Source organism: Trichosurus vulpecula, chromosome 6 (genome assembly GCF_011100635.1).
Source record: "Trichosurus vulpecula isolate mTriVul1 chromosome 6, mTriVul1.pri, whole genome shotgun sequence".
In the NCBI taxonomy this organism is placed as follows: Eukaryota; Metazoa; Chordata; class Mammalia; order Diprotodontia; family Phalangeridae; genus Trichosurus; species Trichosurus vulpecula.
The window spans coordinates 109,574,287-109,592,433 of NC_050578.1; the positions used below are offsets into that span (position 1 = coordinate 109,574,287).

At 38.1% G+C, this 18,147-nt stretch overlaps 1 protein-coding gene across 2 annotated transcripts in view; it reads left to right on the top strand.

Moving 5' to 3' along the window:
- Nucleotides 1–18,147, top strand: part of ANAPC10 (anaphase promoting complex subunit 10) — a 123,685-nt gene that overhangs the window by 22,057 nt on the left and 83,481 nt on the right. For both annotated transcript variants that reach the window (XM_036763635.1, XM_036763636.1), the window contains one exon: nt 17,968–18,088. In XM_036763635.1, the coding sequence (XP_036619530.1) occupies nt 17,968–18,088 (121 nt within the window). The remainder of the gene's footprint in view (nt 1–17,967; nt 18,089–18,147) is intronic.

Below are 18,147 nucleotides of genomic sequence, written 5' to 3' on the forward strand. Positions count from 1 at the left end.
ATAAATCTTCTCAAGATTCGCTGAATCTTGGGATTTTATAATTTCTTATTATGCAGTGATATTCCATTATATTCATATACTGTAATTCATTGACTGTTCTCCAGTTGATGGGTACCTTCTTAATTTTCAGTTTCCTGTTACTACAAAAAGATCAATAAATATTTCCAAATATATGAGTCCTTTTCTTCTTTAGGCCTTATTAATGGTCTTTTTGGGTCAGAGGATATGCACAGTTTAGTCTCTTTTGGGGATATGGTCCAAATTGCTTTGTAAAATGCTTGGACCAATTCATAGCTACTCCAGTAGAGCCTTAGTGCAGAAATTGTCATTTCCCTTTTTATCTTGTTTACTAATCTGATGGGTGGGAGGTAGAACCTCATATTCACTTTAATTTGTATTGCTCTAATTATGAACAGTTTAGAACGTTTTTTTGTTATGGTTGTCAATAGCTTAGGTCTCTTCCTTCTCTCTTTCTCCCTCCCTCCTTCCCTTCCTTCCCTCTTTCCCTCCCTCCCACCCTTCCTCCCTTCCTTCCTCCCTCCTTTCCTTCCTTCCTTCCTACGGTGATTTTTTTCCAGTTACCTGGAATTAAATTGAATGTAATCAAAATTGTTTTTTGTCTTCTTTGATCCTCTTTGTAATTTGAATGTGTACTCTTCCTCTGTGCACAGTTGTAATAGGTATTTGCTTTCTTCCCTTTCTAATTTGTTTGACCTTTTATGTCTAAGTTACACATCTATTTGAAATTTATCTTCATATATGGTGTGAGATGTTAGTCTAAATGCAGTTTCTGCCAAACTGTAGTTTTCCCAGCATTTCTTGTTGCTAGTGGATTCTTGCCTCAGAAATTAGAGTCTTTGAGTTTATTAAACATTATGCTACTATTTTCTTTTGCTTTGGTACGTTACGTACCTAATGTCTTTCACTGATTTGACCTCTTTATTTACTCTTTTTTTTAATCCAGGACCAAATAGCTTTGTTGATCACTGTCCTGTAGTATAGTTTTAGATTTGATACTTCTAAGGATCCTGCCTTTCTCCTTTTTATCATTTCCCTTGAGATTCTTGACCTTTTGTTTCTTCAGATTAATTTTGTTAATTTTTTCTAGTCTTGTGATATTATCTGATGGTATATTTTTATGACACTGAATAAATACATTAACTCATGTAGTATTATGGTTTTTATTATATTGGTTCAGCCTACCAAGAGCAATTTATTTTTCTTCAATTATTTTAGCATGTCATTATTTCTATAAAGATTGTCTAATAGTTGGATTCATATAGCTTCTGTATAGTTCAGATTGTATGTGTGCCTTGGTATTTTGACTTTCAAATATTTTATACATTCTATAGGTATAGTGAATGGGATTTCTCTTTTTGTTTCTTCTTTGGCTTTATTGGAAATAAAAATCAAGGCCAGTGATTTGTGTGGGTTTATTTTATATCCTGTTACTATGCTTAAGTTATTATTTTAATTCATTTTAATTGACTCTGGCATTCTCTAAGTAAACCATAATGTCATGCAAAAAAGTAATAGTTTGATTTTTTCTTTTCTTTTGACTGTCCTCAATTTCTTTTTCTTATTTTATTTTGGTAGCTGACATTTCTGGCACTATATCAAATAATAGTGGTGATAATAGATATCCTTGCTTTACCCCTAATATTGTTGGAGATGCCTCTGGTTTATCCTTATTACATATAATGCTAGCTCTTGATTTTAAATAGATATTGTTTACCATGATAAGGGCCTAGGTGGCCAAGATGGCAGCTGGAAAGCAGGGACTAGCATGAGCTCCCCGCCAGGTCCCTCCAAAAACCTATAAAAAATGGCTCTGAACCAATTCTAGAACTGCAGAACCCACAAAATAGCAGAGGGAAGCAGGACTCTAGCCCAGGACATCCTGGATGGTTGCTGGGTGAGGTCTGTTGCGCATGGAGCTGGGAGCGGAGCGGAGCAGAGCCCAGCATGGGCCATGCGGACCAACCAGACCAGGAGCCAGGCAGAGCGGGCTCTAGTGCCCTGAATCAGTGAGCTGTGGCAGTTGCCAGACTTCTCAACCCACAAACACAAAAGACAACAGAGAAGAACGGCAGAACCCACAAAATAGCAGAGGGAAGCAGGGCTCTAGCCCAGGACAGCCTGGATGGTCTCTGGGTAAGGTCTATCGTGCATGGAGCTGGGAGCCGGGCGGAGAGGGCCTTAATGCCCTGAATCAGTGAGCTGCGGCAGTTACCAGACTTTTCAACCCACAAACACCAAGGACAACAGAGAAGGTTAGTGGGAAAAGCTTCTGGGGACAAGGTGATAGAGTTCGTGGTTCAGCCGCCACCCCGGGGGCAGCGGAGGTGGGGCAGCTACAGAACTACAGTTGCAGTTGCTTCCGGCCCCAGGCCCACCTAGTGGGAGGAATTAAGTGGCGAATCAGAGCAGGAGTGCAGAGCCGGCTTAAGATCTGAGTCCAGTGTGGGTTGGGGGTTCTTGGGGAAGGAGGAGTGCTGGTGTGGCAGAGCTGGCTGTAATAGCTCTGAAAACAACAGCACATCCCCTCAAGCTTGGAACAAAGTGCTCTTTACAAGCAGTCATACCCCGACCAAAAACTCAAGGGTCAAGTAAGTTGGCTGGAAACATGGCCAGGCAGTGAAAATGCACCCAGATTCAGTTTCAGCCTTTGGAATCTTTGGTGACAAAGAAGACCAAAACATATAGCCAGAAGAAGTCAACAAAGTCAAAGAGCCTACAACAAAAGCCTCCAAGAAAAACATGAACTGGTCTCAGGCCATGGAAGAGCTCAAAAAGGATTTGGAAAAGCAAGTTAGAGAAGTAGAGGAAAAACTGGGAAGAGAAATGAGAATGATGTGAGAAAACCATGAAAAACAAGTCAATAACTTGTTAAAAGAGACCCCCAAAAATACTGAAGAAAACACCTTAAAAAATAAACTAACTCAAATGGCAAAAGAGCTCCAAAAAGCTGTTGAGGAGAAGAATGCCTTGAAAGGCAGAATTACCCAAATGGAAAAGGAAGTCCAAAAGACCACTGAAGAAAATACTACCTTAAAAATTAGATTGAAGCAAGTGGAAGCTAGTGACTTGATGAGAAATCAAGATATTATCAAACAGAACCAAAGGAATGAAAAAGTGGAAGACAATGTGAAATATCTCATGGGAAAAGCCACTGACCTGGAAAATAGATCCAGGAGAGATAATTTAAAAATTATTGGACTACCTGAAAGCCATGATCAAAAAAAGAGCTTAGTTATAATCTTTCAAGAAATTATCAAGGAGAACTGCCCTGATATTCTAGAGCCACAGGGCAAAATAGAAATTGAAAGAATCCACCGATTGCCTCCTCAAATAGATCCCCCCCAAAAATCTCCTAGGAATATTGTCGCAAAATTCCAGAGCTCCCAGATCAAGGAGAAAATACTTCAGGCAGCCAGAAAGAAACAATTTGAGTATTGTGGAAACATAATCGGAATAATCCAAGATCTAGCAACTTCTACGGTAAGAGATCGAAGGGCTTGGAATATATTCCGGAGGTCAATGGAGCTAGGATTAAAACCTAGAATCACCTACCCAGCCAAACTGAGTATCATGCTCCAAGGCAAAATGTGGGTTTTCAATAAAATAGAGGACTTTCAAGCTTTCTCAGTGAAAAGACCAGAACTGAATAGAAAATTTGACTTTCAAACACAAGAATCAAGAGAAGCATGAAAAGGTAAGCAAGAAAAAGAAATCGCAAGGGATTTACTAAAGTTGAACTGTTTTGTTTACATTCCTACATGGAAAGATGATGTGTATGATTCATGAGACCTCAGTATTAGGGTAGCTGAAGGGAATATGCATATATATGTGTGTGTGGTGTGTGTGTGTGTGTGTGTGTATATGTGTGTGTATGTATGTATGTATATATATATATAGAGAGAGAGAGAGAGCACAAGGTGAGTTGAATATGAAGGGGTGATATCTAAAAGAAATAAAATCAAATTAAGGGATGAGAGAGGAATATATTGAGAGAGGGAGAAAGGGAGAGATAGAATGGGGTAAATTATCTTGCATAAAAGCGGCAAGAAAAAGCAGTTCTGTAGGAAGGGAAGAGAAGTCAGGTGTGGGGGAATGAGTGAATCTTGCTCTCATCAGATTTGACCTGAGGAGAGAATACCATACACACTCAGTTGGGTATCTTACCCCACAGGAAAGAAGGAGGAAGAAGATAAAAAAGGGGGGATGATAGAAGGGAGGGCAGATGGGGGTGGAGGTAATCAAAAACAAACACTTTCGAAAAGGGACAGGGTCAAGGGAGAAAATTGGATAAAGGGGGATAGGTTAGGAAGGAGCAAAATATAGTTAGTCTTTCACAACATGAGTATTGTGGAAGGGTTTTACATAAGGACACGCATGTGGCCTATGTTGAATTGCTTGACTTCTTAGGGAGGGTGGGTGGGAAGGGAAGAGGGGAGAGAATTTGGAACTCAAAGTTTTAAAAACAGATGTTCAAAAACAAAAACAAAAAAAGTTTTTGCATGCAACTAGAAAATAAGATACACAGGCAATGGGGCATAGAAATTTATCATGCTCTACAAGAAAGGAAGGGAAAAGGGGATGGGAGGGGAGTGGGGTGACGGAAGGGAGGGCTGACTGGGGAATGGGGCAACCAGAATATACGCCATCTTGGAGTGGGGGGGGGGTAGAAATGGGGAGAAAATTTGTAATTCAAACTCTTGTGAAAATCAATTCTGAAAATTAAATATATTAAATTAAATAAAAAGAAAGGACCTAGGTGGCACAGTGAGTAGAGCACTGGTCCTGGAGTCAGGAGACCCTGAGTTCAAATCCGGCCTCAGACACTTGACACATTTACTAGCTGTGTGACCTTGGGCAAACTACTTAACCCCAATTGCTCTGCCTTCCCCCCTCCAAAAAAAAAAAAAGGAAAAGGGCCATTTATTCTTATGCTTTTAGGTGTTTTTAATGGAAATTGGCATTGCCTGTTGTCAAAAGCTTTTTCTGATATAAATTCTACCTGATCATAGTGTATAATCTTTTTATTTTATTGCTGTAGCCACTATGCTAATGTTTTACTTAAACAGTCTCTTTCTCTTCAATAGGGATGTTTATTGATAATTCTTTTTTAATCCTTTCTTGTATGGTGTTTTCATGGAATGATTTCGATTTCATTCTGGTCAGTAAAGTATGTGTTTAATGTTTCTTATTTTCTGAATTTTTGAAGTTTTATGACTTAATACATCTCATTTTCAGTAAAGATGCCATGTACTGCTGAGAAATACATATTTTTCAATTTTATTTCTGTTTTTCTGTCAAGTTGGATGTATTTTCACACTACCCTCTGTGTGTGTGTGTGTGTGTGTGTGTGTGTGTGTGTTCTACCCTCTTTTGACCTGGTCAGATGACAGTGGGGTTCAAGGTATACTTGCATCCCTCACCCTTTCCTCCATGTTTGTATGGCATTTTTTCTGGGGTACCTTGATTATGTAATATAGTAATTTTCTCTCTGCTTTCTTCCCAGTTTTTCCCTCTTGTATTCCTTTTCCCTCTCCCTTGTTTCCCCCTTCTTTTAAGATCATTAAACATAATAAATCACTCCTAGGCCTTCCATCTTATTCAGTACTTTCTGTTTCCCAGATGACAATAGAATTCTGAAAGGTTACTTGTCTTTTTCCCCATTAGAATAAAAACACTTCATCCTGGTATAATCCCTTCCTATTGTTCGGTGGTATTTACTTTTTTTATATTTCTCTTGATTCCAGCATTTCTGTTTCAAAAGTTTCTGCTCAGCTCTGTTTTTTTCATCAGGAGTACACGGAAGACTTCTTTCACTAAAGGGACTTTTTTTTTTCGTTTGCAAGATTATACTCAGTTTTGCTATGTGTGTTATTCTTGGATATAAGACTCTATCATTTGCCTTTTGGAATAAGAGGCATGAAGAGGCCTAGCTAGTACATAACAGTGGGAAACATAGTCAACTTGAGGCTGAAATTTGACAGCAGCATTTATCCTGTATAACTGTTAGAGGACACTGGCCTCATGATAATCATAGGCATTCTGTACTGTGTATGAGATACACCCTCTTATCCTGGAAGATCCTTCCATCCCTATAATCGCTTCTTCCCCTGGTGGGTTCCTCTTGGAACCTCCATTTTGAGGAAGTGGTTAGACTAGCTGTGATCATTGCTTTCCTATCTTTTTACACTTTTAAGCTCCCTTTTCTGCATTGTCTTCCCTCATTAGAATGTAAGTTCCTTGAAGGCAGGGACTGTCTTTCTAATTGCTTGTTTTTGATTCCCAGTGTTTAACACAGTAGCTCACACAATATGTTCTTGATAAATTTGTGTTGACTTGACTTGGAATATTAATTTTCAATCTCTCCACACTTTTATAATGTCACCTGCCAAATCCAAAGAAAGATAGAAAATGGAGATTGTATATGTAATTATGAATCTGTCACATACCATTGTTTTCTTTTAAACTATATATTAAACTTTTAAACAACCTATAAAACATATTTAGACAGCATTTGACAGGACTATTAAGTAGAAACATCAAAGTGTTTTCTTTATACTTGGTGTATGTAGGCCTTCCCTTTTTTAGGTTATTTTTTCTTTTATGTGTAGATACCTTTTAATTCTCCACATGTCTGGACTATTTTATGATAAACCGGAATTTATGTAATAAAGTAGTAAAAAAAATTGAACTTGATATATATTTAAAGATTTTATATTTTTGTCATTCATTTGAAGAGCATTTATCAAATGCTTACTCTGTGCCACCATTATAAACCAAAGCTGACTAAGGTCAGTCTTTTAGTTTATAGGTTCATTCTAGTTTTCATGAAATGAAACATTTGTGGAGCATTAAACAGTTAACAAAAGGAGGTTTACTTAGCCGTAGCTTAGAAAGACTACTCAACAAGGTTTCACCACTTGACTTGGGCTTCATCTCTATACAATCTGTTCTCCTTGGCAATTTGTTATGACCTCTGTGACTGGAGGGCATCTGCCAAGTCTGAAAAACTCTGACTTCTTTTGGGACCAAGCTCTTTTATTGTTTTAGGTCACCAGGGTGCTGAACCAAGGGGCTTGAGTCTTAGTTCTCTGATCTAGTTAGGTCTGGAGGTAATTTTCTTTGCATTTTAGGAAAAAAAACCCCAAACCCAAACTAGCCTCACTCACATGGTGGGGCCCCTGATAGATAACATTCTTTCCCTTTTTAGCCATTGTGTTAGAATCGTTAGGGAACCCAGACTTACAAAAGAGTCTGTGCCTGCCCTCATGGAATTTGTATTTTATTGACAGTAAATAGCATGTACATAGAAAAATAAATACATTTGCCTGTGTACAAAGTCAGCCGCTTACTCAAAGTCAGTTTGAGTGACTCCATGTTTAAATCTTGCTTAGACTTTGGGTAGTGCACAATCAGTCTGCAGGAGATGACAGGAAATAATCTAGCACATGTGCACTTAGATATGGGGAAGAGCTGAGGAGGCAAAAAACCCCATCTCTTCATGATACCTGTAATAAGCAGCACACTTTTGCCCTTATTTGGAAGTTGTTTACTCCTGTCTATAAAATTGCTGCTTGTTGCCTGAGTGTGCTAATAAAAATACTTTTGCCTTTCTTTTTCCTGAGTTTGCCTCATTGAATATGGTGAGGTCCAAACCAGATTTTTTTTAACATCTCTGTCATTGTAAAGCTTAAGTAAAATAACGTATAATTCTCATTTTGGCAACTGTTCTTAATATTAGGGTAATGTTGCTCTATCTAAATTCTTTTCTGGGCATGAGGAAAAGTATATTTCTCTCTATACTCCCTGAGATTTATTCCACTTTTTAAGTTTCATATCAAGAAGATGATTTCATACTTAACGGGAGACAAGTTGATTTTGATATTTTCCTTGGGCTTTCTATTCTGTAAGCTTAGGCAGAAAATTAGACCCAAGATTATCCCTCATTATGTTTTCTAAACTCTTAACATTTTTATTTGCATATATTTGCATATACATCATACATATACATATAATTACTTTAAGTATATGTAATTATACATATATGAGATAGAAAACGAAGCAGTCAGTAAGTTACATGTGCACAGGTGTTGTTGAGGAGTGAGGTGTTCCATATAAGGGAATTTTCAAGATAACTTCAACTTATTCCTTTAAGGACCAAAATAATTTTTTTTAAATTTAAGCTGTTCTAAAGTACATTATTTGTTTTTTTGCCTTCTTAAAGAGTAGGACACACAATAATGACTTAAGACTGATGGTGAAACATGCTTTATGCTTCGGTAGAGAGGTAGTAGACTGTTACTGTGGAACATTACCAAACAAGGCAATGTGCTGATTCACTTTACCTAATTGTATTTCTTTGTTTTGAAGCAGGGTTCTGTTTGAGGGTTGGGAGCAGTCATTGAGGAATGACAGCAATACTTTAAAAAACATAAACCATTTTTAGTGAAAAATGTATATGCGACGTAATTTTTTTTCATGACCCAGAAATTTTCGTTATTGCCTAGTACTTTTATATAGTGATAGGCCTGTTGAGGTGATTAGGTAGGTCCATCTTCCCCCACAGTGAATGGTTCCAGATTGCTGTGTTTTTTGAGTTTTACCCACTGTTTATAGATTTCTTTTTAAACATAGTTTTTATTGATATCTTTTGTTTTTACCTAACTTTCATTTCTCCATTGTAGCCTTCCCTCTTCCCTCTCCCTAGCCTTCCCTTATAATAAAGAACAAAAAGGAGGGAAAAAACAGTTTTGCAAAACTAACCAACAGTATGAAAGTCTGACTTTGTCTGCAGTTCCGTTTTTCTTTTGTTTCTTTCATTGTTAGACCTATTTGTCACTTCTTTCTGCTATCAACATATATATTCCTAGGTGTTCTTCCAATCAAACTCCTAATTAGAATTTGCTCTATACAATCTGTTGTGGTTTGGGAAATCAACTGGCTAAGCATTTAAATGATATTTAAAATGAGAGTAAATGAAGGACCTTTGCTAAGAGAAATATACATGAACTTAATGCCATCTATTTTGGCCACTTAGAGAATTTTTTTTTCTTTTTCTCATCCCCCCTCATTTTTAATAATGGAACCAAATTTTATTAGAAGAATGTATAGGGCAGTCCCAGGAAAGAGACATCATAGCAAAGAAAGGAGCATTGGACTAGGTGTCAGGAAGATTTGAGCGCCGATACCACCTCTTGTACCAACTGTGAGGCAACTAGGCGAGTCCTGAAACCCTCTAGAGTCGCATATTCTTCATCTGAACACAAGGAAAGTAGTACTTACCTTACAAGAATCTTAGGAGGATCAGATGTGACAATACAGGTAATAAAAGTGGTTTCCAAAATTCAAAGCCATGTGTAAAATATTAGCTACTATTTTGAAATTATTGTCAACAGAGATTGCCAGTCAGTTACAGTCAGATCAGTCTGCAAATATTTATTGATTGTCTACCTTCATGATCTTGACTATTGTATACTTTGAAGGATACAGAAGTACATCACGTGGCCCCTGCCCTTAAGGAATTTACACATAGAGAAAAAGATTCAGATACTCTGAAGCAATATGATACAATCTATAATCTTGCTCAATTATGTAGTACATAGAATAAAATGCTGTTGAGTGGTAATAAGAGAGGCATCACTGTGGGCGGACAATGAATCACGGTAAAAATGCCATGGGAAATGGAATTGAAAGGAAGAGTAGTTTGCTCAGTTCTTATGTATCTATAAAAGTAGGGGATTAGGATAGAATGAGTGATATTACAGGACTATTCCAACTTCTTGATTGTGTTCCATATAAAATGATCAGATGCTATATTGGTAATTAACGTGGGACTTTTTTTTATATACTGTTGTAGAATGCTAAATTAATTATGTGTCTTTGATTGAGTCTTACTAGGTGCATAACCCCAGGCTGGTTAGCAAACTAGTTTGAGAGAGGTGGGAAGCCCCCAGGTCACTAAGGGGAGTTGCTAAGACCAGAGCCAATAGTAGGCGTCTAAGTTCTCGTCGCTCAGGTGACGTTTGATGACGGCTAAAGCTTGTATAAAAAGAGAGAACAGAGTTGTTTGCTTGGGGCTCTCACTCGTGGAGGAGTGCTGATGTGGAGACTCTGGGCAGCTGTTAAGAGCCTCCCAGCTTGTGAACCCAGATGTTGATGTTTTCCTGGTAACTATGAATTGTGATTTGGTCTGTTTGTATTGTGTGTGTTTGTAACTTGTTTGTATTTGCTCTGAAGTTCAGGTTGCTGACTTTTCCTCCTGAACTAAGTGAATGAGATTTGTATGTTGGATTGAAATTGTAATATTGGAAAAATTAGGAACCCCTGAGAAACCCCTAGCTACTGACAAGCACCCCCAGAAAGAATGGACTCAGATCTCTTTGGCATTTAGCAGATATCCCTGGGGCTCTGTGACTCCTCCAAGGAATGTCAATAGATAGGACCATCCCACTGAAGGATAACCTGGCAGACCCTTTCTGTGTAGCAGAGATCCCTGGGGCTCCGTGACTCCACCAAGGAATGTCAATAAGATTATCCCACCTAACAATAACCTGACTGAATCTTTTGATCAGCCAGGACCTTTGTTCCTGTTCCCCCCACCCCGTGACCTGGCCTGTAGGTTCCAGGAGATAATTAACCACTGTACCCCCACATGTCCTATATAAGTCACACCGTCACCCCAACATGGGGCCATTGATTTGGGTTGCAGCCCCGATGGCCGCCGACTAATAAATTCTCCATTTAAAACTTACACTCTGTGGCATGTCTCACTTGCTTCTGGTACAACAAAATAAGATTGTTAACCCCTTAGCGTTGCTTTCCTTAGTAAAGCAGATCAAAAGAACCTGTGCTTGCAGCTCTTGATGTTGGGCTTGTGTTGGTCTTTCACCCCCACAACAGCTGCTAGCCAAATTGTTGCAACAGATGCTCGAGGTGTTAATGTATTTATACTTTTTTTGCTTGCCTCTGAGTTACTCAGGTAGAGATGTGATCTCATCAGTATGGTTATTTCCTCCAAAGATGTAGATTGCAATCCATACATGATTCCTTCCTATGCAGTTCTTTTTTTATGCCATCTTAGTGTGCTAGAGATCTTCCTTGCTTTCTCTTGACATAATAAGGGTACCAGTTGAATACTGGGCTGTCCATCTGACTCTCACCATGTGACTCTTTAAAAGAAAACCAACATACCTTTCTCTGAGATCCTTAACACTGTTTCTTTTGTGTAATTCTATATTTATGATATGGATAGAGCACTGGTTTTAGAGTCAAAAGGACTGAATTTGAATATGGACTCATTAGCTATGTGACCTTGGGCAAGTCACTTGATGTCTATGTGCCTCAGTTTCTTCATCTGTAAGATGGGGATGATTATAGCATTTAGCTCCCAGGATTTGAGAATTATGAGGATCAAATGAGAAAACAGCAAATTGCTTTGCAAACCTTCAAATGCCATGTAAATGCCTGCCTGTATTCATTGTGTATTTCTTCATTGCGCTTTTGGTGATCCTCACTTTTGATTCTTTGGCTATCCTAGTGTTCCATGACTAACAGCTATAAAGCATCATCACAATAATATTGGTATTACAAAGTTGTACCATTGGTTTAGGAAAAAGATTGGGGTCATTAAAAGATTTTTGTAGTTTCCCAAAGGCAAGCTAACACAACTCTTCTCTCGTTTGACTTCTAGGCTTTATCTATTTTCAGTGTCTGTCACAGAGAGATAAATGCACATACACATGCATGCACACTCTGATCATGAGGTCTGTAGATTGTCTGTCCAACTGAATATTGTAGTCTTGATAGTAGACATTTGTCCATTTAGTATTTCTCTGCAGATAGACCAAATTCTTTTGAGTCATTATGGCATTCATTTAAGAAGCTCTGAAATTCTGGGCCTGATGATATAATGTCGTCTGTAAAGACAAACATCTGGAAGATTTCACTGTAGGAAATCCCCCTTTAATTGGAACTCACACTAAATCTCTATGATAGTGGCAAACACCTTTGGTAAGCATATGTCTTTCTGTTTTTATGCCTTGCTTTGTATTAATGTTAAGAGGGTATTTAAACAAGGTTATCTGTTATATCTTTCAAGGAGTCATGTTATTTTAACATCTGTATGGGACACAGCTGGTTGGAGAAAGACTTTAAGGCAGTGCTTTGTTCTATCTCTGCAAATGCAGGCCTCCAAGATTTTTTTTCCATATCTTTGAAATATTTTTTTTCCTTCAGAAATGTTGAGAATGAATGCTTCATTGATTTCAAGATTATATCATCTCCAGTATGGACTCCCTCTTCAAATACTTGGTCTAGTTCAACTGCTTTTCTCATGTTTGCCCTCTAGTGTTGTTTCTGCCTCCTCAAAAAAATTCATCCAGAAGTGAAGGTGGAGTCCCAGTGTGCAGGTTTTGCTAATCCTGAAAGTAATTTATTATAAAAATCTCTTAAGGCAATTTTCATCATTGGTCTATTTGTTTCTTTCTTTCCAGTTTCATCCTTAAAAGTCCTTGGGATAACTCTGCTTAGTTGTGTCTCTTGCCAAGATTCTTTATATTGTTGTTGCTGTTTTCCATTGCTGCTTGTTTCATTAGCTATTTCTGTTTATAATCTTCCATCAACCTTCTCCCTCTGATTTTGCAAATGAAATATATTTTAAACATACGGTGACCTTGACTGCTGCATCTTTCTCCTTGGCAAGTTGGTCAAAGCATTTGCAGATGATGGTATTTTTTAGGCTCTTTGGTCTCTTACAGTAGCCAAAGAATCAAAATTGTTATGACAGTTGATTTACATCAGTTATACTTGTATATGAAGTTGTTTGGTATCAGCATCTTTCATCCTAACCATTTTCCACTTTTCCATTTCAAAATTTGTTTAAATAGGTTAGGTAGGAGTTATTTTAATTGTACTTCATGCCTTTTTTCTCATCATTCTCCTAGTTTTATATTAATTTGATCTTTGCTCAAATAGGTAGTTTGTATACAAACAGCTTATCCAGAAATGATTCCCATATTAGTAATGTGTTATTAGGTCTGTTTGATTTTTTTTTGTGATGCTAATCAATTTGCAAACATTTAGTAAGTGCTCACTATTTTTTGCCAGGCAGGTAGCTAGATGGCTCAGTGGACAGAGTGCTGAGCCTGTAGTCAGGAAGATCTGAGTTCAAATCCAACATCAGACACTTACTAGCTCTTTGACCCTGGGCAAATCAACCTCTATTTGCTTTAATCCACTGGATGAGGAAATGGCAAACCAGTCCATTATCTTTGTCAGTAAAACCCCATGGGCAGTATGATCCACAGGGTCACAAAGAGTCCACGTGACTGAGTGACTGAACAACAACAACAAATATTTTGCCAGGCACTGTACTAAGTTGTAGGGATACAAAGAAAAAGAAAATCAATTCTTGTCCTCAAGAGACTTAGATTGTAATGTGGAAAGCAACGTGTAAAAATCAACACATAGAGGATAAATCCATGATATATGATTACAGGGGAAGAGGGCTGGACTAATGAGTGATAACAGAGATGCAGGATTAGAGTATATGAATTTTAAAGTGAGATGAAATTTATTAATTGTGGAACAAGTATTTCAGTAGGGCACACTAGAAGGTCCAGGCAGACCTGGAGTGGGACAGTAAGGGGTCTGTGGTTGAAGGGGATGGCAATGAGGAAATGGACAAAATGAGTTTGGGGAGGGAGAGGTGGTTTTTTGACAACAGTAGATTTAGAATCATAGAGATGGGGAAAGTAGGAAGGTGTGGCAATGTGTTAACCATTGAGAAATGAGTCTGGGAAAAGTCACCGTAGGTTCTCTTCATAAAGGCATGTGACTAGAAGGTATGGGATCTACTCCTTAGGTGTTGGCATGGGTCTTAAGATCTAGGAGCTATTGGAAGTGACCGACCAGAAGGCTGCCATGACCTCTGCATAATTTTTTAAAAATTTTCAGTCAGTAAAAATCCACCTTCCTATCCCCTCATTGAGAATGACAAAGAAACAAAACCTCTTTTATAAGCATGTATCATCAAGCAAAACAAATCTCCACATTGGCCATGTCCAAAAAGATAATGTGCCTCATTCTGTACTCTGAGTCTTTTACCTCTTTAGCATATTCCATCCTTAATCTTGTGGAATGTTGGTTGGTGGTTACACTAACCAGAATTCCCAGTTCTTTCAAAGTTGGCTCATCTTTACCATATCTTTATTGTTGTATAGACTGTTGTTCTAGCTCTGTTCACTTCATTTTGTATCAGTTCATGTAAGTCTTTCCAGGTTTCTCTGAAGCCATTCCCTCCATTATTTCTTAGAGTACAGTAGTGTTCTGTCTCAGTTATGTACCAAAACTTGTAGCTGTTCCCCCCATTGATGGGTACCACTTCAGATTCTCCTTTTTGCTACCTTAAAAAGGACTATAAATATTTTTGTATATTCTTAGAGTTTGTTTTGCTTAGGACTAATCTCCCACTTAATCTGTCCTTCCTCTTATTCCGTCTTCCTTTTCCCTTTTCCCTGTTTCCCTTTTGAGTGAAATGTATTTCTGTACCCAATTCTGTGAGTTATTCTTTTTTCCTTTATGAGTTCAGATGAGAGTGAGGCTCAGGTGTCAGCTGCTCCTTCCTCACCCTCTCCTACTTGTTTGTATAGATGTCTACTCTGATTATATGAGAAAAATTTCTTCTAACCTTCCCTCCCTGATCGCCTTTTCTGCTCTCTTTCCATTCTTCTTTGAAGCTCATCAAAACATAGGGGAACCATGCCTGATGTCCTGGGAATAATTTGGGGAGCTCAGGGGGTGATTTGGGTGTGGCCTGGTGCCCTTGAAAGGTTGGGAAACCTAGGGAAGTGGCCAGAAATGTTTGTGCTATCCCAAGTCCAATATTTTCTGATTTTGTTCTTGAAGAAACTATCAGTGATCTCTAGGCAGGATTTTCATGTTTAGTCTACAGTTCTGGATTTTAGACTAGTAAGGATTGTAGACTACTACCCTTACTCCTGATCTGTATTTTCCAACTTTTTTTTTTTGCACCATTTTTACCTCTGCCTACCTTTGCATGGAAGTCACTGAGTATCAAAGTACATGTTGATTTAATTTGGAGGGTCTTTAAGTTCTTTATACAATTTCTGTACCATCTTTACTCTGCAACAAATATTGACATTCAAACTGTAATTATTTTCATGGTCATCTTTTTGCAGATGCTTATGGAGCACTGCAATATGAAATAACCAAATGTTCTACAAAATGTCTTCAGACATGTAAATGTTTCTTGTATTTAAATCACATCATCATTGAGTTCAAAATATTCCACCTGAGCTCATAAGCTCCAGTGAATCCTATTATAATCTATATGTAAATCACTCTCAGATCTATTTATCCAGCCCTAACTTTCCTTCTGACTTTCAATCTCATATCTCTACCTCCCAATTAAGACATCTCGAGCTGGATGTCCTGAAGATATTTTAAAATACATGTCTGCCCTTGTCATCTCACTGTTGTAATATCCTCATGGTTGGTTTTCCTGCCTCAAGGCTCTCTCTGCTCCAGTTCATCTTCCACTCACTTGTCCAAGTGGTCTTTCTAAATTTACCACAAGGCTGACCATGTCAATCCCACTTCCACTCAGTAAACTCTAGTGGCTCCCTAATACTTCCAGGGTCAAATATAAAATCCTCTCTTTGGCTTTTAAAGCCTTTCATAAAATCTGACCCTTTCCCATCTTTCCAGTCATACAAAATGTGCCCCTCCATGTACTTTAGGATACTAGCTTCCTTGATGTTCCTTCCACAAGACACTTATCTCCCAACTCTGCATTTTTCGTTGGCTGTCCCCCATGTCTGGAATGCTCTCCTTCCTCATCTCTACTTCCTGGCTTTCCTGGCTTCCTTCAAGTCTCAAAATCTCGTGTTCTTTTAATTAGATTTTTTATTTTTAGTTTACCACGCTTGGTTCTACATGTTCTTGAGTTTCAAATTTTCTTCCCTTCCCTCTCCTCCCCCCGCCCCACCAAAATGGCATGCAGTCCGATATAGATTCTGCATAAACCTTCGCGTTAAACTTTTTGTGTAAATTATTGTGTAAATAGTGAAGTTGCAAAAAAGAACTATGACCAATGGAATGAATCAAGGAAGAGAAGAAACAAAACCAAAAAGAGAGCAAATAGTTTGCCTCAGTCTGCATTCAGACTCCACAGTTCTTTCTCTGGATGTAGCTCGCTTTCTCCATCATGAGTGCTTTGGAGCTGTCTTTGAGCCTTGTATTGCTGAGGAGAGTCAAGTCTATCAAAGTTAGTCATCTCAGAATCAGTATGTCTGTGGTTGTGTGCAGTGTACTCCTGGTTCTGCTTCTCACTCAGCATCGTATCATGTAGGTCTTTCCAGGTTATTGTGAAGTCCGTATCTTCCCCATTTCTTATAGCACAGTAGTATTCCATTACATTCATATACCACAACTTGTTCAGCCATTCCCCAATTGATGGGCATCCCCTTGATTTCCAACTCTTTGCCACCACAAAAAGAACTGCTGTAAATATTTTTGTACATACAGGTCCCTTTCCCACTTGTGTGATCTTTTTGGGATATAGCCCTAGGAATGCTATGGCTTGGTCAAAGGGTATGCACATTTTTATAGGGCTTTGGGCATAGTTCCAAGTTGCTCTCCAAAATGGCTGGATCTGTTCACAACTCCACCAACAATGTATTAATGTTCCAATTTTCCCACATCCTCTCCAACATTTATCATTTTCCTGTTTTGTCCTGTTAGCCAATCTGACAGGACAGATGTGGTACCTATAGAGTTGTTTTGATTTGCATTTCTCTAATCAATAGTGATTTAGGGCATTTTTTCATGTGCCTGTAGATATCTTTAATTTCTTCCTCTGAAAACTGCCTTCATATCCTTTGACCATTACTCAATTGGGGAATGGCTTTTATTCCTATAAATTTGGCTCAGTTCCCTGTATATTTTAGATATGAGGCCTTTATCGGAGACATTGGTTGTAAAGATTTTCTCCCAATTTCTTGCTTCCCTCCTAATCTTTGTTGCATTGGCTTTGTTTATACCAAAACTTTTCAGTTTAACATAATCAAAATTACCCATTTTGCAATGCTCTCTATCTCCTGTTGGGTCATGAAATCTTCCCTTTCACATAGATCTGATGAGTAAACTATTCCCTGCTCTCCCAAATTGCTTATAATATCAGCCTTTATTCCTAAATCATGAACCCATTTTGACTTTATTTTGGTATATGGTGTAAGATATTGGTCTATGTCCAGTTTCTGCCATACCATTTTTCAATTTTCCTGGCAGTTTTTGTGGAATAGCAAATTCTTAGCCCAGAAGCTGGATTCTTTGGGTTTATCAAACAGTAGATTGCTATAGTCGTTGACTACTGCAACTTGTGTCCCTAACCTATTCCACTGATTCACCACTCTGTTTCTTAGTCAGTACCAAATAGTTTTGATGACTGCTGCTTTATGATACAGTTTAGTATCTGGTATAGCTAGGTCACCTTCCGTAGCATTTCTTTTCATTAATTCCCTTGATATTCTGGACCTTTTGTTCTTCCAGATGAATTTTGCTATTATTTTATTCAGCTCTATGAAATAATTTTTGGTAGTTCCAGGCACCCAGCTTTCTCCCAGCCCGGATCCCTGGCTGGTTAAAGTCACTTCTTATAACAAGTTTTTCCTAGTCCTCCTTAATCCTAGGGTCTTCTCTCTGGGATTATCCTCAGTTTGTGTGGTGTATATCTTGTTTGCACCTAGTTGTTAAATGCTATCCCCCATTCTACTGTCCTCAAGAACAGGGACTGTTTTATGCATTTCTTCGTATATCTAGCACTTAGCCAATGCCTGGCACATGGTAAGTGTTAATCAGTGCTTCTTGACTTGATTCCTTACCAAAGACATTTGTTTTTTATACTATTTTTTTTTACTTTATTATTCATAGAAGAAAAACAACAGTGAAGACATTATGTATTTATGCAGACTACAAATCAGATGAAAGCTATACTCCAAGCAAGATCTCCGTCAGAGTAGGAAATAATTTTCACAACCTTCAAGAAATCAGAGTAAGTCAATTATAGCTTTTCAAATGTACCTGATCTTTTAGTCCTTTGTGCAGTAGAAT